General features: G+C 40.8%; 2 protein-coding genes across 9 annotated transcripts in view; both read right to left on the reverse strand.

Annotated features, from left to right (window-relative positions):
- Positions 1 to 4442: 4442 nt before the first annotated feature.
- Positions 4443 to 10687, reverse strand: LOC129761647 (uncharacterized). The gene is made up of 2 exons (XM_055759381.1): positions 10639 to 10687; positions 4443 to 10586 (listed from the first exon to the last, which is right to left on the reverse strand). Exon 2 carries the CDS (start codon positions 10497 to 10499, stop codon positions 4443 to 4445), a length of 6057 nt encoding a protein of 2018 aa, XP_055615356.1. The 5' UTR covers positions 10500 to 10586; positions 10639 to 10687.
- A 1837-nt stretch (positions 10688 to 12524) lies between these two features.
- The window catches only part of LOC129763304 (uncharacterized), a 44970-nt gene continuing 33743 nt past the window's right edge, over positions 12525 to 23751 (reverse strand). For 7 of the 8 annotated variants that reach the window (XM_055762240.1, XM_055762237.1, XM_055762241.1 and 4 more), the window contains 4 exons: positions 22784 to 22968; positions 22581 to 22728; positions 22115 to 22351; positions 12525 to 13939 (listed from right to left, as the gene is read on the reverse strand). In XM_055762240.1, coding sequence (XP_055618215.1) covers positions 12801 to 13939; positions 22115 to 22351; positions 22581 to 22728; positions 22784 to 22968 — 1709 coding nt within the window. In that variant the 3' untranslated portion in view covers positions 12525 to 12800. The remainder of the gene's footprint in view (positions 13940 to 22114; positions 22352 to 22580; positions 22729 to 22783; positions 22969 to 23751) is intronic. The other variant, XM_055762242.1, reaches the window with a different exon arrangement.

A 23751-nucleotide genomic window follows, 5' to 3' on the forward strand; every position in this document is an offset into this window, starting at 1 on the left:
GTGAGATAGGAACATTTGAGACCAACAGGCAGGCTCCTACCCTATGTTGATCCCCATTTGAGATTTTTTTTTTTTTTTTTTTTTTTTTTTTTTTTTTAAAAAATCTTACGTACTTTATACGCGCGAGAAAATGTGTTGTTCTACACTTCACTTGTTAATGAATTAGTTATTCACTTTGTGATATATCAAGTGTCCGCTTACCACTGGTGGGGGCTCGCACTTCTGAATTAGTATTTTGTTGTGTTAGGTTTAGATAATTGTTCGTGTTTACTTACAGGAAGATTACTGCTTTCATCTCCTGGAGTCTGGGTAGGTTGAATCGGTTTCCTCGTAGATCGTTCGTTCCAGGTGGCGGGATTAGTTTTCCTAACGGCAGCGAGTCCTTGATTTTCGCTCAGGGGGTCCTCTCGCTTGTTCGTTTGGTTTCTTCAGTAGATGTAAACTTCTCCTCTTTAACTCGGTGGCGGTGCTTCCAGATATCCGCTCTATAAACACTACTCACTTCGTTGTACCACTTGGCCAATGACTGCGCCAATTATGCCGTGACTTAACTCGCGGTTTAAAAAAAACTTTTATTTAATTTCTAATTACCCTTTTTATTCGTTTATAACACTTTACATTCGGTTCATAAACCTTTATGCCCGTATTCAACTCGGCTACGCTCAAGACTAAATTCTATAATCGTATTACAAGGCTTAAATAGACTACATCTGCTGATCTCATTATTTCCGTCGGTGGTTCGAACCTGATCGAACCTTTGTTCGCGTCGTTCGATTGATTTCCGCGGCGTCGGCAAATGTTGGTTTACACGCGCGGTGTAACTTTGACGCCTCTGTCTGTTGCTATGGGTCTCGGCTGGGCTTTTGCTGACGTCTTGACTTCTGGGACGCCTTGGTCGGTCGGTTGTGGTGTAACGTATATATATATATATATATATATATACGCTTGTTATGCGATTTAATGTTTGCTGGGAGGGGCTGGAAGGTCGCAGCTCCCGGGAATCGTACGCGCCGAGTGACATCCACCCTCCTCGCAGTGAAGTTCCGACGGTGGAGGTACCACAGATCGAGTGCCGGTGATCAGCGAGCCCCCAACATCATCGTTGCTCCACACGCTTTCGGGTGAGACGATCCAAAGTCTTTGAGGTAACAGTACGGTGAGAACCGTACTGGAACCAATGAGGTCGACTACCGTCAGCGGGCACCTTGCGTGAGTAATACGAAACCACAACTTACCTCTCTCTCTCTCTAACAATTCGCCGACTTACCTGCTCCACAGTTCCTGTCCGGCCGCAGCGGTACTAACCCCCTAACCTGAAAATAAATAAAGAAATACATTATCATACTTACCTTCTGTTCTTATTATATAACGAATCCTTTAATAGTGGTTCTACTTTAATTCCGTTTCGCATCGTGAGTCCACTTCGTACTTGGTAGAGAAGCCGATCCTGAGGTTAGGTCTACCTCTGAGCTAGCGATACTTACAAGTTATATGTTGGTTATTTGTATACAAGCCGGTGCCTCTTGCCTGAAAACTATGCTCTTCTCTCCCAATCTCGTTTCTATTCTGTCACCGGACTGAGCAGAGCCAAAGTGTCAAAGAAAGCAGTATTTCTGTTATCGAATGCTCACGAATGTGAGTCTGAAACGGGTGAGAAATGGTCTCACTCGCTCGCCAAAGCACTATGCTTTCTCTTTTTCGATTCCGTTTCAATTCTGCTGCTGATCTGATCGGAGCTTCTAACGAAAAACGAATTATCGATAATAATTCGATGTAGATTGTGCACAATGTCGTGACTTCTTTTTTTCCATTCAATGGAAAATGCACTGCTAACGCACTTATGCGACCGTTCGCTTCAAAGTTACTCGAGAGAATAGTCTTTTGTAGAATTTATGATATACATCAGAAGTAGAGAGAATGAGATTCCTGAAACTCTCTATTTCCGTAAGAACATGGAAGGCATATCGACGCATATTTCTTATGCGCTATTACTCTCTACTGCTCTCGATTCCATCTCTTTCATTTATGGGGAGTCCAAAAATCTCCCTTTACGATCAATCTCAAATTCGCAAAGATTCTGAACAGACAAAGTACTAGGAATGTTTACACCAGATTTGTCACTTTTAATATTTAGTTTCAGTTCATTTAATTATCTTTATCTTATCTCCCACACACAAATGGGCCATTAGCGGAGGTCACGAAATGTTCGATATAGAGAATATTTTACCATATTTAAGAAACCGCATTGTTTGATTGAAGCAACAGTACCAATGTTGAATGTTCACGAAAACTTTGAGCAGATTGGTGCGGAATGGTTCCGTACATCATTGGTTTTCATACTGTGAGTTGCAAAGATTTTGTGTACTGAGCAGCAGTTGTTGATTTTATACGTTGACAAAGAAATATAATGGTGGTCATTGAACAACCATAAAATCGTCAGTTCATAATGCAACACTCTTACTCATCCACTCACACATAATTCAGCAAATCCTCAAATTATCCATTCATTCATTGAGATGCAACTTCAAACAAACGATTACTAAGCCAATGACAGTGCTACGTCCACCTTGCGGTTATATCAAAGATCCACAGCCACATCTAGTTTTTTTTTCAACTAGGAAAATTACTGTCCATAACCGCCCAAATTGTTTGGTTAAATAGTATGCGATCTCTGAACCTAGAACAGATAGAAATACTGCTGAATGCGTTCGTCACAGCGGAAGTGTGGTACGTCTATATCACCACAAAACATACACATTGCTAAACTGACTGCCATGATGGGAAAATTTCTGTTTCGTGGCTTACCAGCACGTGTCCCAATACAACATAATCTGCAGGCACTTGCTATAAAGTCACCTAAAAGAGATAAATTCTATGCCATTTTACCCGTCATGTGTACTTCAAAACAACCCTCCTTCTGTTGAACTTACGTGCTTGAAAATTCTGTGTCAGCAAATTTCTTTGCTGCTACACCACATAAGACAAAATCCGGCGAACGACCAAATACACTGTTTTTATCCTGATCAAATTGAGCTACCGAGAGTCGAACGAAACCAGCCGGCCCTGAACTGGAAACAGATTTGGGGAAACATTTCAACCAAAAGACTGTCGTCGAGTCAGCGTAGCCATCTTTACCTTCTAGTGAACAAAAACCAGAACATCGTAGGTTATTAAATATAATCGGAAGAGCTAACGACCAACATTGTCAGCACTGCCTGGCGCAAATCGAGACGCTGAAACATAAGTTTTCTGAGTGTACTAGAGCGATAGCAGCGTGGATTTACAGACAACAAAACAACAAAGGAATACAACAGCACTCAATGGTTGGCGGAGACTAACGTTTCAGGAACTTTTAAGACCGGCGCTAGAAAACATAGTACCAGAACAAAAAATTAAAATATTGAAACTTTTCATTAAAAATACTAGTTATATTAATAATAACAATGAAAACGATGCCAATGAATTAGAATTCCATTTGAACTTAAATGATTAATTATATCTTAAAATCTGTGATGTAAATAATACTTGTATTGAATAAACTATATTTTACAAAAAAAAGCAATACTGAAGCATTGAGAAATAAAACTTTTCGGCAATTAAAACCCTTTTTTGACCGTTTTAGTTCTGAGTTTAGTTAGTCTGAAACAATTAGCATCCGGAATCACTGTCCATTCTATAGCAGCGGTCGTAGTAGGCGTATCTCAAATATTTTGATAGCAAATTGTCCGGGAAACCTATATCTTTCTACGGTCAAAATTTCACGTTGATTCGTTTCGTTCTGCGAAAGCTCTGTGCAGGATGTAAGCCGAGGGAAGAAATTGGATTTTGGACACTCCCATTAACAACCCAGCGTGGTCAGGTACTAAAATTGCGAACGCGCTTGGCTAAATCGACCGTGTATGATGTACTGAAACATTTCCGTGAACGTAGAACTGTTGTTCGGATTGATCAAGGAACGCTTCGTTTGAAAATTTGCCAGGATGTTCTTGGATGTTCTTTGGTAAGGGATTTGCAGATGTGGAAAGAAAACATAGTGTTCGTGTAAGTCAGGGAAAACACGCTGTTCTTCCGATAGCCGTGATTTATTTGGTAATCAGCTTCAAGCTAAAAATACCTGAATTAGTTTCACAAAATATGGTATAAGAATAACACATACATTACAGTGTGCCTGTGTATCTTATACAATGGACACGCGTTGAATATAACCCTAACGGTAACAGTGGTTCGCTGGGTAATTATAGAAAATATAATATACTTCAAGCATAAATAAATAATTCATTTTTCTAACCTGCACTAACTAGTACCTCTTTTGGTGTAGAAACCTGAGTGTACTTGGCTTTTAGTGTGAAAACAAACTATATATAATAGTAATCAAAGGGAAATTCAATAAGTTTAATAGAACACGTTCTTCTCTTCTGAGCACTTGCTAAACCTTCTATTGTTCATTTGGAGTTTGACGGTATGTACTGCTTGGCGCTGTTGGTAGACGTGCTTCTAGTTGCAGATAGGGTCGTCAGTGAAAGTGCCCCTGCAGCAACATCCCCCCTCCCGTAAAGATCAGTTGCAGACTCAGCTTTACCATTACTTTTTACGTCCAATACCGCCAGCTTTGACACTGGCCGGCGGAATATGCCTCCTGCTGTTTGCACCACAGCTTGTCGTATGCGCCCATCTTGACCGACGATCACCTGCAAGATTCGTCCCCTGGTCCAGCCGTTTCTTCTGTTCTCGTCTATGATGATGACTAAGTTACCAGGTTCAATTGCTTTGGTATCTCCAAACCACTTGGTTCGTCTAGTAAGAGTCGGTAGATACTCTCGCACCCATCGAGACCAGAAGTGATTTAGATTCTGCTGAATCAGATCCCAGGAGTTGCGAGCCGTTTTTGCTGCATCCAACATGAGAACAGATGGTTGTTTGATACCACTACTGCTGCCTAGCAGAAAATGGTTCGGCGTCAAAGCTTCCTGCTCTGCTGAATCTAACGGCAGGTAAGTGAGTGGCCTGCTATTCACGAGAGATTCTGCTTCAATCACGAGTGTTTGGAGACCTTCATCACTTAGCTTTTTGTTTTGAGAGAAACCAGCCATCGCCACCTTAATCGATCGCACCAAACGCTCCCAGCTACCACCCATACTGGGGGCTGACGGTGGGATGAACACCCACTTTGTGTATGCATTCGTGAATGTTGATGCTGCTTCCGTTTCAATTCGTTCGATTTGCCCTTTCAGCACATTGTTCGCCCCGCAGAAGTTTCGACCATTATCGGAATGGATTTCGAGTGGCGCCCCCCGTCGACACACAAACCGACGTATTGCTTCGATGCACGACTCCGTAGAAAGATCATACGCCACTTCTACGTGTACCGCCCTGATAGTAAGACACGTGAACAAAGCAACGTACCTTTTAGCAGTTGATCGTAACACTTTCACTTGTATTGGACCGAAGTAGTCTAATCCGGTATAGCTGAAAGGTCGGATGAAAGGTGAGAGCCGTGCGATGGGTAGTGGCGCCATCTTCGGTGTAGTTGGGTGTGCTTTATACACTTTACACCACTGACAATGTCGTGCCACTTTTCTTGTGAGTACGCGTAGCTGCGGTATGTAATATTGTTGCCTTACTTCGTTGACAATGGTTTCGGAATTAGCATGAAGATATTTTCGATGGTAATCGTCGATGATTAGGAAGGACACCCGATGTGTCTTGGGTAGGATCACAGGATATTTTACCTCAGTCGTGATCTGTTTTGCCAATCCAATGCGACCATCGATGCGTAGAATCCCTTCGTTGTCAAGAACTGGAGTCAACTTATAAATAGCGCTGGATTTAGGTATCGCTAGTAACTCCTTTTGCTGTAGATGTTTATTCTTCTTCAGAATGGCCACCTCGTTCGAATAGACTTCAGCTTGGACTTGTCGCCATATCGCCATCTCTGCTGCCCGAATCTCTTCCTGCATTAGAACTCTGTTCCCAATTCCTCGTTTTTTCAAGGATATATACTTCATAACGTAAGCCATGGTCCTCACCATGCGGCCCCATCGGGAAAATCGTTCATATACGATCATTGGAACGTATTCGTCCGTCACATGATGAAGATGGCATGGGCGAATTTCTTCGTCTGTGGTTGTGATACAATTCTTCGGAACAGGCCATTGATCCTTACATCCCAGAAGGAAATCTGGTCCTTGGAACCATCTGCTGGTTGAATCAAAATGTGGACTTTTTGTCCATTTGGTGGCCTCATCAGCCACATTCATCGCACTCGGTACCCAGTGCCACTCACTTTCGTTTGTTGAAGTCAATATTTCACCGACGCGGCAGGCAACGAATTGCCTGTACTTTCGATGTTTCGAATGAATCCATGCCAGCACTGTGTTCGAATCAGACCAGAGAAACCTGCTCATGATCGGTATTGTGTGACCTTCGATAACGAACGACAGCAGACGGACACCTAATACAGCAGCCATTAGCTCTAAGCGAGGGATAGAAACATATTTTAACGGAGCCACCTTTGCTTTAGCTGCCACTAGTCTACACTGTGGGACTCCATCTGGTCTGATTACGCGGAAGTAGATCACTGCTGAATAAGCTTCTTCGCTCGCATCGCAGAACACGTGTGCTTCGATCGAATCGTAAAGGGATGGATTTGCCCCTTGAAAGTAGCATCTTGGGATTTGAACGCCGTCCACACTATCAAGCAAGCTCGTCCACCTTTTCCATAGCTCGAAAAGGTGTTCATCGATGCGATCGTCCCATTTTATCCCGGTTCTCCAAATTTCTTGCATGAGGATCTTGCCGTGGATTAAGAAGTTGGCTAGCAACCCCAGGGGGTCAAAAAGGGACATAATACATTTCAAGACTTGCCTCTTGGTTGGGCGTGTAGCTGTGTCTAAAAGAGTATGTATTTCGTCACTAATCGAAACGGAAAATGTAAGTGTATCAATTCTATGATGCCACAGCATGCCCAGCACGCGTTCGGCGTTGGCACCCTTTGTTTGAATGAGGTCTCTTGTTTCTTCTTTCGGTTCCTCGCCCATGAAACGGATGACTTCCTGGCTATTGGAGACCCAATCACGAATGTGGAATCCTCCCTTGGAGTGAATCCAGCGCACTTCACTGGAGACGGATTTCGCTTCTTCGACAGTAACAAAGCTATCGAGCAAATTATCGACGTAATGACTCCTCAAAATACTTTCTACCGCTCTAGGGTATCGTTCTGCAAATTCCTCAGCGTTCCTATTTTTCGCGTACTGCGCGGATGTTGGTGAACTGGTGGCCCCAAAGGTTAGCACGTCCATTAGAAAAATCTGCGGTGGATCTTCTGGATTATCACGCCACAAGAATCGCTGAGAATGACGATCGGGTTCTATCACTTTAATCTGATGGAACATCTCGGCAATGTCACTCGATACGGCAAATGGAAACTGTCGGAATCGAAATAAAACTGAGTGTAAAGGAGTCAGCATGTCCGGTCCAGGGAGCAGAAGAGTATTCAAGGAAATACCATCGACAACAGCAGCGGCGTCCCAAATAAGGCGCACTTTTCCTGGTTTTCTAGGATTAGTCACAGCCCCTAAAGGAAGGTACCAAATACGGCGAGGGTCTGCGGATTCCAGTTCCTCTTTCGTTGCGCGATGGGCGTATTGTTTTGTTTGATAATCACGGAGTTGGCGGTGAATACTTTCTCCTACTACTGGATCTCGCTTCATGCGTCGCTCCAAGCATGTGAGTCGCCGAAGTGCCATTCCGTAACTGTCTGGAAGCTCGAAATGATCATTCTTCCAGAGTAGACCCGTACAGAATCTACCGTCAACTTTGTACGTCGTTCGCTGGAGCAAGTCCATAGCCCGTTGGTTGTCTACGGATTCCAGCGGTTGGAGCGGTGTCACACCGGTGTCTTCCCGATTGAAATAATCGCGTACTATAGTGTCCAGCTTCACTATGGCTGAACAATCGCACGTGTGATAATTGAGGTGTTCAACGTCTCGTCCGCCATCTACATGACCGTAGATACACCATCCTAAGCGCGTCTTGGATGCTATTGGTCCTTTTACCCCTTCTTTGATCTTCAAAGGTACAGCCAAAGATAGATCACGAAGCCCGATCAGTATTTGTGGAACAGCATTTTCGTAGCTGCGTACCGGTAAACCAATTAGATGTTGAAATTGTTTTTGGAGTGGTTCAACCCTCAACGTCTGCTGGGGAAGATTGAGGTGATCTACCGTCCGTGCGTTCTCCAGAGTGTGGCGAGTCTTTTTCCCGATCTCTGATACATCCACGGAAATCACCTGTGACGTATTCTCCATTCGCGACATGTTGGCGGTCCACTGCAAGCAAAGAGGTACCTGCGGACCCTGTAATCCAAGCTGATGGGCGAGACCAGATTCTACTAATGTCGTCGACGACCCTTCATCCAGAAAGGCAAAGGTCTTAACGGAACAAGTGATGCCGTACGCTACTACCGGTATTATCCGGTACAGGACCGATTGTCCACAATGGTGATATGTCAGGTTCGCATTACTGGCGAGCGCGTTACTTGTGCGTGATGAATGTAACATTGGATGATGCCGAAATTGGCATCCGTCGATTCCACACCGATTGATGTTCCGACAAGGACGACGCCCGTGAGGGTTCAGGCATGTTCGACAAAGCTTCAGTGTGTGCACAAATTTCCAACGGCTCTCGATGTCGCTGTCTTTGAACTTAGGACAGTCCTGGACCCGGTGATCTCTCGCGCAGACGAGACAGTGTCTCTTAACTTCTGACACTACCATATTTCCATATTCATTTTTGTCCTCCATGTGGGCATTGAAATACCCCTTTTCTCTATTTTTATTTCGATCAACCCTGACGAAAGGTTGCTCTACGTACGAGCACACTTTGCTAACTGATTCTACCACATGTGACATAAAATCACTGAAAGTTCTCAGATCAGCGGTTGGACACGCGATGAGTTTTTCTGCCCACTGCAGTTTAAAACTTGAAGGAAGTTTTTCGACGACCTCATGAAGCAGCACAGGATTCGATAGATGTGTTCGCTGTCCTGTTGCGATTAAGTGTTGGGTTAGATTTCTAACGGTTAAACCAAAATCCATCAAGGTTTCAAGCTTTTCAGCCTTGGGCGTAGGACACTCCCGTACATTTCTTATCAGCTTGTTTATGATAATTTCAGGACGCCCATATAGGGTCTGCAGAGTTCTCATTACCTCCGGAACGTTTTCCGGTGCTAGTAGATAATACCTCACGGACTTCAAAGCGTTTCCTTTTAAGCATCTTTGTAGTCGTGTCATGTTTTCTGTATCTGTGTATCCACAGGTGGCCGTCGAGTTCTTATAACTGCTATAAAACAGAGGCCATTCCTCTGGGTCACCTGAGAAATCTGGCAGATCGCGGGGCGTTATTTGCCTCGCTGTTAGTTGTTCCTGAGTTAGGTGGAATGAACGGTGGCTGATCTGGGAAGGCTGTTCCGATAGACGAATATTTTCAGGGACAATCTGTGATTGTATGCTGCACTCTATTGGCAGACTCTGAGCGATCGGAGGGTATGTTGGTGCTCCAGTGGAAAGCGGATTATGTCCGCGATTAGAATATACATTCTGAGTCGTATTCGTTATTCGCTCTCTTAACTCGTTCCGAACAGCTTGAGCACCGGACCGATGTGGTGGTAGAGGCGCTGCGGTTGAACGACTCGAAGGACCAGCTTGCTGCTGAGAATCTAATGATACTGTAGGTACAGGTGGTTGACTCGGGCTTCGGTGAGATTGAAGATCTGATTTTGACTTGGTAAGTTGCATCCAGCAACGTTGAAGCTGCTGTTCGAGCTCTTGTAAATGTTCTAATGTGCCGGTATTCGGTAACTGCTTAATATCTCTAGAGACATAAAGTTTCTTTTTAGTTTGGGTGACATCCTGATTTAGACTAGTTGTGATGGCGTTGTCCAACCCGCCGGTAGCCGCAGCAGTTTCTTGACAAATATTAACAGGTTCGGTTGGCCCGGTCTGTTCTGGTTGTCCTTGCGGAATTTTAGTTGGCGAAGGTGACACAACTATCTGAGGGTCGATTGTTTTTTCTACCCACTCACTGGTGTGCTTTATCCGTTCCTGAGTCTCAATTACATGGTTTCTAACACTGCGATTATCCGTTTCTTCCTCTTCCAAAGCAGCTGATTCAAGCCGGAATTTATCCTGGGAAAACTGCTTCTCTAGGTCAAGGTCATTTTGTTTCCGTTTTAACTCTTTCTGCTCAGTTAAATGTTGCAGTTCCAACTGCAAACGGGCGCGACGAGCAGACGAACTAGTCGATGTAGATTTCGCAGGAGCTGGTAAGCACTTTATGCAACTCCAGCGGCGATCTGTGACAGACGACGTTACTCCGGCACATGTGTAGTGCCACCATCTTCCGCATTCGTCGCAAGCTACCATATCGTCATAACTGTTGGGCCGTTTACAACCAGAACAGTTTGATTCGCCGGCCTTCGGGGTAGTCCTGCTTGTGTCCATTGTAATCTTGAAGTTTTTGTTCGTGTAAGTCAGGGAAAACACGCTGTTCTTCCGATAGCCGTGATTTATTTGGTAATCAGCTTCAAGCTAAAAATACCTGAATTAGTTTCACAAAATATGGTATAAGAATAACACATACATTACAGTGTGCCTGTGTATCTTATACAATGGACACGCGTTGAATATAACCCTAACGGTAACAGTGGTTCGCTGGGTAATTATAGAAAATATAATATACTTCAAGCATAAATAAATAATTCATTTTTCTAACCTGCACTAACTAGTACCTCTTTTGGTGTAGAAACCTGAGTGTACTTGGCTTTTAGTGTGAAAACAAACTATATATAATAGTAATCAAAGGGAAATTCAATAAGTTTAATAGAACACGTTCTTCTCTTCTGAGCACTTGCTAAACCTTCTATTGTTCATTTGGAGTTTGACGGTATGTACTGCTTGGCGCTGTTGGTAGACGTGCTTCTAGTTGCAGATAGGGTCGTCAGTGAAAGTGCCCCTGCAGCAACACATAGGTTCTCGTCACAAACAGGACAATGGGCTCGAAAACGTGTAGGGAAGAGCGCCTGCAGAAACATCTACATCCGTTTATGAGGGCTCACGAAGATCCAATGAAGTTTTGGCCAGATTGAGCAAACTGCCACTACAGTAAAGTGACCAGATGGTCAGAGGTCTAACGCGGGACACAAAAAAACAAAACGTTATGTATATACGTTATGTGTATATAATTCATAGTTTAGCGAGTCTCATTTATCCGTGAAACTCTTAACATGTGTCCTTGCAATTAAACCTGATCTGTATCATTTATTTCTAAGCATCGGAACTAAGTTGTGATTTTTCGATGGTTTAGATTTTGTTCACGCCTGAAAATCACTCGCTCAGTCAGAGCATTTAAGCCTGGCAAGTACTATTCAAATTCTATAATTTTCTTCAAATTATCGACTGGAAAGCTCGAAAATTCCAATCCATTATTCATCGATTTTAGTGCTAACTTATGCATTAATAATGGACTAATTTCGGATGGCGATTTAAAAACGGTAATCTGGCCAAAATGGACATTTTTATGTAGACGAGACCGGCCGTATCTGAGCAGCAGGCAATCACCCAGAAGGAGTAGCTTGAGGTGCTGGTGAAAAACTTCTCTTCGTGCTTATAATGAAAGACGAGACGTACTTGATACTAGAATTCAACGAATGGAATATTTTTTTTCTGAAACGAACAAAACAAAAACTGAATTTTGATGTAAAAACATTTTTCTTTGCCTTTAATCAATTACCAATCAATTATCATTTACCAAATTGAAGTTCCCACTACATCAGTTAATTTTTTGCACATGTTATGGCATCCCGATTTATTACATTTAATGTGCTGAAAAATAACAGAAAATGTTCAACTCTCCAATACATGTATATCATTTGTATAATCAATTCAACTGATAGCGATGTCAATTTGTTTTTTGAACTCATGGGTCACTATGATCACGTTTTTGAACCGTTTTAGAAGTTTTAAGCATCATTTCAATCGTGTTTGTTTCTACCAGGGCGTCAATAACTGACTCACATATCATCTAGATGTTTTTTATTTGCGACATGGATGACATGAATGATAATGTGCAGCCGTACCGACATACGACACTTCGCTATGGATCTGTTTTGTAGTGTACGGAACATGAACTCACGGAACATGAACATGAGTTCGTAGATCTGTTTCGTCGTCTTCCCGCACTTGAATAACGCGACAGTTGCCAAACGCTTCTCGTACAAACCGAACGTCACCTAGGAAGATAGGAAATCGAACAAATACTGATGGACTGCAGCCCAATTACAGAGCAGTCTAGTAAAAGAACACCCAGTTAGCGAACGGCAACTGTAATAGAATTTGGCTCCTCTAGCTCTAACTATAAAAATAAAAGCAAAAAACAATGGACAATGCAATTGATTGTCCTTTTTATGTTAGTAAAGCCCACAAACATGTGATACCAAAATTATTAATAAAGGCGCTTTTTATAATATGGCATAATGCATCAGTTTTTATTTTATCATTTAGTTATTGATTCACACATTCAAGTCCCAGATTATCGTATAATAATCAATGTGTAATGTTTGTTTTTTCTTTGTTTTGTGTTTTTGTTGTTGTTGTGATTTTCCATTTTGTTTGCTAACTTTCTTCGTTCTAATGTTTTTGCTATCTCTCACCCCATTGCTTTCTTCCACTTTCCCTCGTTTCCATCCCAAAGATTGGTATTGATTTAAATTAAATATAATATGGCATCAAAATTTACATCTACTCTCACCCTTTCAGTACGTTTTCTCTTTTTAGGAACTCGTCGGTAAGGTCCAGCCCGTTCCTCGGCACCGGACTCTGCGAGAATTGATGGCACTCATCGTTATTCTGTTGCTGTTGCTGCTGTTGCTGCTGATGGTGCTGAAGCAGTTGCTGTTGGTGAGCATGATGTTCTCCCATGGCCGCCCGCAGATGATCCCCGTGGGGATCAAAGGGGGGACAATTCTCGTTAGATCTGCTCTCGTCATTGCACCTACCCACCAATGAATTACCCAATGGTCCAACGTGGGGCCCGCCAGGGCCACCGCCTCCGGCGTTGGAGGACACCACCGCTTGGGCTTGGGAAACCGCTAATCGAAGCGCTGCCTCGGCCTGGGATCGCAAAATTGCTTCCGCCTGTTGAATCCGGATAGCAGTTTCTGACGAAGGACCACACGAATTGGGACCGCCCCCGCCGAGACCTGTACCACTATGTACTGGTGAGTCACCCGACCCGGGGTAATTCTGTCGGTTCGCCAACGGATACTTCATCTCGTTGAAATTGATGAAATTACTTTTCTTCTTCAGTGGTCCCAAATTCGATTGCCCAAGGTGATCAGCGTGGATCGAGTTGTTTTTGAACGTTTGGCCAATTCGCATCGCCGTTGCCAGATTTACAACCGCTGCCTGGACAGCGGATGACGTCCCATCCGTCGGTAACATCAGATCCGGATCAAATTTGGGCTCCTGCAGCATCATCATGCGCGAAAACTGACTGTTGTTATTATCCCCCGGAACTACCCCGAACGGGTTGCCGTGACCTCCGGCGGCAACCGCAGCTACAGCCGCTGCGTTCGTTAATCGATGGTTTTCGAAATTATTTCCACCAACAACACCCCCACCACCGCCACCACCTTCGCCATTCTTCTCCGAGCCCATCGTCGAAGAGTTCTCCGAGTAATTCAGCGGCGAAATGCTATTCTGAGACATTTCCTTCGACGAAAGCATTAGGTTGGATTGGGCCGAACCGCCGCTGCCCATCCCTCCGATGAGCGCGTTGGCGGAGTCCTTCTCCCGCTGTTCGACCACGGCCTTGGTGAACATGTACTGGGCAGCGAACTGATGCTTCGGATCCATCTTCATGTGCTCGATGTGGGTGATGAGACCTGGAAGGTTAGGTTTTTAGTGTTTCATTGTTTTTGAAAAAAAAATGGGTGGGTTATATCTACGATAAAACCGCAAGGTTGACGTGGGACTACCTTAGCTTAGCAACCATTTGTTTGTATTGATCAAATTTTTGATTGAATGAAACCATTTCCGAATTCAATCGAATTCAATATATTTGCTTTGTAAGAATAGAGATTGAATAAATGCTATGTAAGGTTAGTTCATGCATTGTGATAGATTATGTTCTTCGTTACAAGTAAATTTAATGACAGTTCTTTTACGTTTGGTGATGCCTAGGATAAAATATGTGAACGGAAGAATTATCAAACGATTATTTTATTTCACACTAGCTGACCCGGCAAACTTCGTCCTGCCCAAAATTTATTTTACGTTATCACATCCACGTTTTCTTAATAAGCGCATGTTCATGGGTCCAATCGCAGAACTGTTCATTGAATCATTGCATCATTGCAAAATCTTCTAATCTAGCCTTTAAAATGATTTTTCAACTATAAATTTCATTAATTCTACCAAAACTCGACATTATAATATCAGATTGTTTTCAGACACAATTCTCGTGCAAGATTTTTCATCCACTTGCAAATAACATGACCATGACATTCCAGCGTGACGTGACAACGGTTTGACTCACTAAAAAGAGGTTTTTTCTCGTTTTCATGTATAAATCACACTATTTCCAAATGGTAAACGATTTTAAAGTGAAATTGAGAAAATTTCCTACAAGAATCTTCAATTGGAGAATATTTTGCAGTTGAATTCGCTTGTTGCCAGTCCAATACTTTTGTGACGTGGCAACACCTGTCTTTTTGCGGGTTCCGACTTTTGAACATTAATGTTGTATTTTCAGTTCCGTTTCAAAACATACAAATAAACTTTGTTCTATGATTTGTCAATGAAAGTCAACGTAGATTCCTGTATACTCAGTTTTTCAAAAAACTTGCAAGAACATTCGTTTTGAAGGCATGCATTTTGTGTCGTGACGACGCGCTCTGTGCGAATAAACAGTCTCCACGAAGCGTTTTCACGTCACACAATCAATAAGTTGTATTAAATAAGAACTTCACTGTATTGTAGCAAGCGATGTACTATTTTATATGTTTTTTTTACTCTGAATACTTCTTAATTTCCTCTGAGATCTTCCCTTCCCCTTCCAAAAGTCCATCCAATAGGGGAACGCGGTTCTAACGCAATGAATGGTGTCATAACGCTGACAATTTGATAATTAGGTGACTTTTTCTGGCTCTCTTCATTCTAGCGTTTTAGCGCAATTTTACGTTTTCATTGCTTCAAAAACAGAGAAGAAATATATTCGACCTGTGTGCAAAATGAGTTCCATGTTCTTTTAAATTGTGAAGCATTGCGAAACAAGGCAATTTCAATTGTTTATGGTATGTTCATCAAAATAAGCTATGTAAATTGAATCTACCTGTTACCTGTAATACACGGTTTGTCATTATTTGGAAAAAGTCGGGGTGATCCTAAACCGACCTCTAGTTTTTATATCGTGATTGTTTAACACGTTCACTCTGGCGATTGCCTTCAATGCCTAGCACAATCCTGTTTCATCGAGTGGCGCTCACTACAGGGGGAACGCATTTGATTGTGCTATCAGAAACTTTCGATAAACTATTTGTGCGCATCCGTGTGCATTTGTATGTGCACTTTCTGTGTCTAACTTTACACACGTCGCTCTAAGGCTAAGTTCTTTCCACTCAAACATTATCTCCCTCTCGCTTTAATCGTATCTCACACTATCAAACATTATTCTTTTTTTATTCTTCTTCGCGCACCCATGGATATATGCCAACATTACCATTCACGATGGTAATGTTGGCATATATTCATGCCATTTCCGGTCTTTTAGATCCGTTTTTAACGAACCGGAAGTCATCATCCTCGATTGAAAAATGGCATCGGAATACGATATTCGACTTCCGCTGGTAAGCCCATATCGTATGGGTTTTCCATATTTTTTTAGCATTCAATACTACCATCAGCAAACTGGAAGTTGAAATAACATTATATCTTATATTCTGGAAAAAAATCATGTATATATTTTGAAACGGGACTGTAACTAATTAAATTAATCATTAATGTTCAACAGTCCGAAACAACAAAAAGTCGGTTGTTGTCACGTCACAAAAGTATTTGACGGAAAACAAGCCAATCTAACTATAAAATATGCTCCAACTGATGATTCTTGTTGGAAATTTTCTTAATTTTACTATAACATCGTATTATTTTGTGTGCTTTATACATAAATACGCAAATGTTGTTACGTAACACTGCACAATGGTCCAGGAGGTGCATTTAAGTGGAAATTAGCTTTTAGAGCTCGACAGTGATTCTCTGGACAAAAACTGTCTTCGACAAAGTTGTTACATATGATAGAGCGCTTATTTTTATGTTATCAAAAATAGGGTGACCAAAATTGTCGATGAAATAAAAATCTAACTTTCTTATCTTTATCGATAGAGGGAAACATAGTTCGACAATGTTGTAGTCCCCGTTTTTTGAGATATCTTTAAAGAACAAAGTTTTTTTCTATCTCTTGAAATAACCGATATAGCGCCTTTCTTCTAAGTTACGTTAGGGTCACTATGAAAAAACTTTTTTTTTGCTCTAACTTTTATATTTCTATATAAATTCTGCATACAAACTGCCTTCGGAAGACTTTTAAAACTTACTAATACAAACATTTTGTGATGCAGAACTTGTCAATATATCAACTTCACTCAAAGTTTTTGATATTTCTTCCCAAAGAATACGCTCTCTTCATTCGTTTGTCATTCTTTCTGGGGCAAACATGAAAAATGTTTATTGACGGCATTTGGATGAGCATAGTTCAGCATTTACATGATGTGTGATTTCCAACACTATGTTATTTTTTTTTATTTGAGTATATTAAAATTAAAATCATGAGTTTTTGGGTGAAAAAACATCAATATTTTTAAGTTGAATCAAGATATTGGCAAATTCTGCATCGCAAAATGTTGGAATTGATAAGCTCTTAAAGTCGTACGAAGACAGTTTTGATGTAGGATTTGAAATTAAAAGTTAAAACAAAAAAACCCGTTTTTTCATGGTCACCCTAATGCAACTTAGAAAAAAGCGGTAAATCGACTATATCAAAAGATAGAAAAAAGCTTTGTTCTACAAAGTTGTTTAAAATAACTGGGGCTACAACATTGTCGAACTATGTTTATCTCTATCTATAAAGATAAGAAAGTTAACTTTTTTTTTATTTCATCGACAATTTTGGTCACCCTATTTTTGATAATATAAAAATGAGCGCTTTGTTGCTGTAACAACTTTGTTCAAGACTGTTTTTGTCTAAAGAACAAATATCTCCCATAAAGTTGTTTTTGGCGCTTTCTATCTAAGTTGCATTAGGGTAACCATGAAGAAACGGTTTTTTTTGCTTTAACTTTTATGTTACAAATTCTGCATCAAAACTGTCTTCGTACGACTTTTAGAGCTTATCAATACCAATATTTTGCGATGCAGAACTTGTCAATATCTTGATCCAACTTAAAGTTATTGATGTTTTTTTACCCAAAAACTCATGATTTAAATTTTAATTTACTCAAACACAAAAACTAACATAGTTTTGAAAATCACATATTATATAGAGTGAAATTTGTTCTTCCAAATTCCGTCAACAAACATTCTTTATGTTTGCCCCAGAAAGAATGACAAACAAATGAAAAGAGCGTGTTTTTTGGGAAGAAATATCAATAACTTTGAGTGAAGTTAAGATATTGACGAGTCCTGCATCGCAAAATATTTGTATTAGTAAGTTCTAAAAGTCTTCCGAAGACAGTTTGCATGTAGAATTTGAAATATAAAAGTTAGAACGAAAAAACAGTTTTTTTTTTCATGGGAACCCCAACGTAACTTAGAAAAAACGGCGGTGTCTCAGTTATTTCAAGGGATAGAAAAAAACTGTGTTCTTCAAAGATGTCTCAAATAACTGGGACAACAACATTGTCGAACTATGTTTACCTCTATCTATAAAAATAAGAAAGTTATATTTTTTATTTCATCGACAATTTTGGTCACCCTATTTTTGATAACATAAAAATGAGCGCCCTATCATATATAACAACTTTGTTGAAGACAGTTTATGTGTATAGAATAACTGCCGAGCTCTAAATGCTAATTTCCACTTAAATACATCTCCTGGACCATTGTGCACTGGAATGGATCGTATACTTTTCGTGACGTGACAACTTCTGGAGACAGTTGATACCCAGAGCTGCAATCCATCACCGTCAATGTCACAAAAAAGCTGACCATAGTCACTCAATTCCTCTCACGGCACGTGAGATCCAAAAATTCAGTAGTGATACTCACTCTTTTGTTTCTGACACCTAACCAAATGACGGTTGGTTCCAATACCTTCCAATGCCTCGCTCTGTTTACAACTTTACGTTACGAGAGCGGTGGTTGTAGCGTATGATGGTAGTAGAAATGTGAATGATCAGACATTTCCAATCATTTTTGACAATCGCGACGGTTGTTTAAATTTGTTCGTTGAAGTAGAAGTTGTTGCTGTTGTTAGAGATGTCTAAATTTTTCGTTTATTTGATTATCGATTAATCGTGGGGCCAATATTCGATTCATTCGAACAATTGTCTTTCAGTATTCGATTAATCGAACGAGTATTTATTTCTTGTAGTTAGAATGAACAGACATTTATAATAAAAAATATTATGGTGTCATAATTTCAAAAACCACATTAAATATAATTTTAAAATAAACACGGTGCAGCATAATGGTTTTTGAATGAAATGGTATTTAAGTATATTGATAAAATTATCATTTCATAATTATATGCGGATCATGAAAACTATCCGGTTGAAAACCGACAAGGCGTGTTTTTTTTATTTAGAGTTAATTATTACCAGAACTATTGAAGTTTAGTTAATAAACGTGAGATGAACATACAAATTAAAAATTCAACTCGAAGTGGTAATTACTGCTGATGGTCCTGATTTCCACCTTCCGGTTCGCGGGCGTTGTGAAGTTCATTATATCATTGCGTAGCCGTTTCGCGCCCGATTGGTAGTTTCCGCAGCAGACACATGATGCGAGTTTTCTTACTGGCCTGGAAGGACCGTAGAACATGTCGGAAGTCTCCCTGGGAGCAAAGAATAATCAGATGCGTAACTTGCGTTTTGTGGCAGTCCAGTTTGGACAGCTGGCGCGGTCGGTAGCGGTCAACCCAGAGAGACATAGTACACAAAACTATTGGATGTATAATGTATACAAAAATACTTGGTGACTTGTCATTTTCGTGTTGGCCTTTGTCAGAGTAAATGTCATCATCTCCAGAGATGCCAGATGATTTTTTGTGAAAGCTTTCGACAAAAAACTGAAATGTTGATGTGTATAAATGGCAGATATTTTTGTAACCGCGAGAATAGCAAAGTAATGTATGAAAAAAGGGGTTGTTAGCGCAGGGAATCAAGTCATAAAAAGTAGAAATACCATATCCCTGCAGTCTGCAACTGAAAATATAAGTCTGCAACAGAATAGACAGGACACTAAATATCAGTAAAATTGAGAACATGTCTGCAGATTTAGTATCCTTGCAATGATGAGAAACAAATTTGGTAAAAAAATCGAAGTCGAACGGGTTACAAAATGCATCATTTTGCTAATTTCAAACCCGATCGGGAGCCGGAATAGAGGGGATACGCAAGGCGTGTTATTCCACAAACTAATTACTAATACAAATGACACGTGTATTACTACGTAGAGTCGGCGAAGTGCCGCTAAAAACGTTAAGGCCGTCTGAAAAGTTGAAAAGAAAACACATGCCTGAAAACACAATATTCTTAAAATTGTATTTAAAATGAAACTGTATATTCACATCTGGCATCCCTAGTCACGAAGAACGAACACAAAGAGGCGAATGTTGTGAATATCGCCAAACACCAAACCATCAGCTAGACTTTTGAGTGTCGCATTATTCTGACATTTCAGCGACAGGACACTCACCAAGGAGCTCGGATTTCTACTGTCAAGAAGAAGCTCACCATGTGTTAGTGTTGTGATAATACTCTTCTCACACTATTGGACTGGCTTTGGGATGGTCACCAAAGATGATCGTAGCACAAAATTTGTTGATTATCTTTGTGTGAGTACCATCACTTGATTCTCACGACAAATCGCAGCTCTGTATGGTACCTCGCTATTTGTGGACCGATCTCAACCAAATTCGTGGGTTGTTGACCCTCATTGTTTGCTCAGAGAAACCCAAGTATAAATATGTTTGAACTTATGTTCATCTGATAAACTAAAAAAATGCTCTATTTTTGTGACGTGACAAAATACCTGTTTTTCAAATGCTTGTTTCTCATAAATTACAAAATGGAGCCTAGGTCTACCCACGGCTCTTCAAACAAGTATTTAATCACCCATTCAATGGTATATAGACATTGTAGTTTGGTTAAGCATGTGTAGAGATATCTCATGAAACATAAAAATAGTGAAAACCTAAAATATTTTAAATCTAATTATGAAGTTTTTTAAACTAGCCTCACTCAAAGGTTGGTGCATAAAAATTAAATTTGTTACAAAAAGTATGATATAACTAGTGCTTATTCAAATAATGTTTTCAATTTTCACCTAAAACTAGATTTGAAATTTGGTTTTCTGGTGCATAACCTCATGGAATGGGTCACATGTTCCAGTCTGCACAACGACAAGTTACCAAAAAAGTCCAGCTTGCAGCTTGCTTATATTTGCAAAGCGGATTTCTTCAGGCGCATTGATTTTGAAGTCCATGTTAGGGAAACACAGCTCGGTGGGAAAAAAATAGACCCAACTTACATGTATTTTCAAAGCGGATTTCCCTATGCACATTGGTTTTGAAGTCCGAGTTAGGGAAACGCATTTTGGTGTGAACAAAGATGCCCGATACTAGTGATCCCCAGATAATCGTTCGATAATTCGAATAATCGAATGCTTCCTACAGAAATCGATTACTAATCGAATGAATACTGCGTAACCAATAGTCGAAGCGAACGAATAATTTACGTCGATTAATCGATCTAACGCCAGAGAGAAAAAAACGAACGGTCGCTGCAGTTTTATCCTGAAAATCAATCACTATCCTTGAAGTTCCCCCAAACTCGTAAACGAAGCTCAATGCCGTCAACGCGAATTGAGCTCCGTTTACGAGTTCAGGGGAGCGTAAAAGATAATAATTCTCGGGTAATTTTTGAAAAGGATCTATCTACATTGATCGATTCTCTTCATCGACATTCTCTTTCGTTAATGACTCGGCATATCCTAATGTGTTCGAAGATCAAGAGTGTAGAAGGAAATCACGATTATCAAACTATGTGGTAAAACTGGCGCCAAACCTGTCTGCAAGGCCGTGATTAACGAAAGAGAAAGTCAATGAAGAGAATCGATCAATGTAGATAGGTCGTTCTCAAAATTTACGCGAGAAATGTTCTTCGGGCGGAATGAACACTTTTTTGATTCCAGATGGCTTTCTAGCGAATAAGAAATATTAATGACTTGACTTGATGACTTGTTCCCAACGAGATACCAACTTCATAATACCCCTGTTATAGAAGCTCGCTTCCTTATTGGCAAAAAAACTCGGATAGCCAATTTTCACAGGCCTCTTTTGTGGCTAACTAATAATTTCCCTCAGTGTGACGATAAATCGATTAATCGATTATTTGGAGCGATGAATCGTATCGAATAATAAACTGCTGGAATGTATTCGATTAGATGGTGTACGATTAATTTCAAAAATCTGGGATCACTATCCTCTACTTGCATGTATTTCCAAAGCGGATTCCCCCCAGGCACATTGATTTTGAAGTTCGTGTTGGGGAAACCGTAAATCGGGCCAATCAAAACATGGTAGTTAGGGTGTTTATATAACGCTCAACATTTTACAGTTATTCTATTGTTTATCTAATGAAAAATAACATTTTATTAATTTCGATAGATGCGTAGAAATGTTTCCAATCAATTGGTGCAAACATCTTTCCGATCCAGTAAGAAATGTTCGAATTATAAGCATTCGGAGTCTTTCATTTTTTCCCTGCATGTTCTGTGTTTTCATTTCACATATATTCCGGTTAGACCTAGTCCCACGTCATAAAAATATTTCGGAGACCTACCTGATTCGTGGGTAAATACAGCCTGGCAGACCGAGCAGGGCCACATCTGTAGATTGGAGCGGAAGGGTGCTCCGCCGGTTGCCGCGGAACGTGGATGCGTGAGCAGATGCTTCCGCAGACAGCCCTCGTTGACGTAGTGCTTGCCACACATCGGACACGGATGATTCGCTACTCTTCGCTTCACTGCAGTGTAAGAAATGCTTTGTTTCAGTTCCTCTAGACATTTAGTGCTGTACTCTGGGAGTCGTTAGTCGTTTGTGTTTGATTTGTTTGTTTGTCGGGAAATTGGTTGGAGTGGGAAGAAATTGTTGCCGGTGATAGAAGTACGAGTAGAAGTAGAATAGTAGCGAAGGTTCCGGCAAATGATAAGAAAACACAAAAAAGGGGGTGGAACGAAACCGTTAGTACCAATTCGTCCGAAAGTACTTCAAGCGTAATACAGCATTGCATATTTGGGGATACCCACCAGCCACTTCTTTGTGCGAGTATTTAATATGTTCGTTGAGGGCATCCACGCCGAGAAAGATCTTACTGCACACGTTACACGTCACACTGTTCGAATTACTAATCAAAGCTGCGTGCTGCTGAAGGACTCCGAGGTGCAGTTGGAGTTCCTAAAAATATGAAAAATGGTCTCTTGCCATTTCGAACGCTATCGAGTTCGCCTACCTTGGAGGTGTGCGTCCTCAGACTGGATTCGGTGGCGAATCCTTTGCCGCACAGATTGCAGTGGAAGGGTCGGCTCTTGGCCCGTTCGACTTGGGCGTCGTGGTTGCGCAGGTGCTGCTGCAGGTTCGACAGCTGGATGAACGCACGGCCACAATCCGGCAGGTGGCATTTGTAGGGGCGCTCGCCTGAGTTCAGAGATTATTAGTGGGTATTTTAGGTTCAGTCAACAATGACCAATAGGGATGTTCTAATTGAATCCATTGTTGGCAGAGTTCTATCACAGGAACGTTGCCGACAATGGATCAATCAGAGATAGCGAATGCTTTAGAGAAAGTATGTTTCATAGAATCGTTCGAGAATGTTTGTATTTCTAATCGTTATCATAGTTGGTTTTGCGGAAATAATGTAGTTGAAAATTTGATATGCTTGATATACTCAAAAAATTCCCGAGAATCATTCGAGAAACTCAATATAAGTTTATTTATTAAACTCATTGATACGTACACCGTTATAAAAATTAGAACAGTGAGCTTTGTTTGACTGAATGTTAGTTAGTTAACGTTTGCATTAAAAAATGGACTTTTTTCGGATGGTGATGGAAAAAACTAAGACACCTAATTGAGTTTGATAAATTTCCCATGGAAGGCAATTATATTAGGCTGTCAAAAAAGTCCTGCGGTATTTTTTTTGAATTTTCATTTGTTCATAAAATTAGTTACAATCATCTGTTTTAAGTCAAATATGTGCCGTTTTGTTCGATGACTTGTTCCCAACGAGATGCCAACTTCATAATACCCCTGTTATAGAAGCTCGCTTTCTTATTGGCAAAAAACTCGGATAGCCAATTTTCACAGGCCTCTTTTGTGGCTAACTTCTGACTACCTAGCTCATTCGCCATGGACAAAAACAGGTGGTAGTCACTTGGTGCAAGGTCCGGACTATACGGCGGATGCAAAAGAACCTCTCAT

The sequence above is a fragment of the Toxorhynchites rutilus genome, chromosome 1, assembly GCF_029784135.1.
Source record: "Toxorhynchites rutilus septentrionalis strain SRP chromosome 1, ASM2978413v1, whole genome shotgun sequence".
Lineage (NCBI taxonomy): Eukaryota > Metazoa > Arthropoda > Insecta > Diptera > Culicidae > Toxorhynchites > Toxorhynchites rutilus.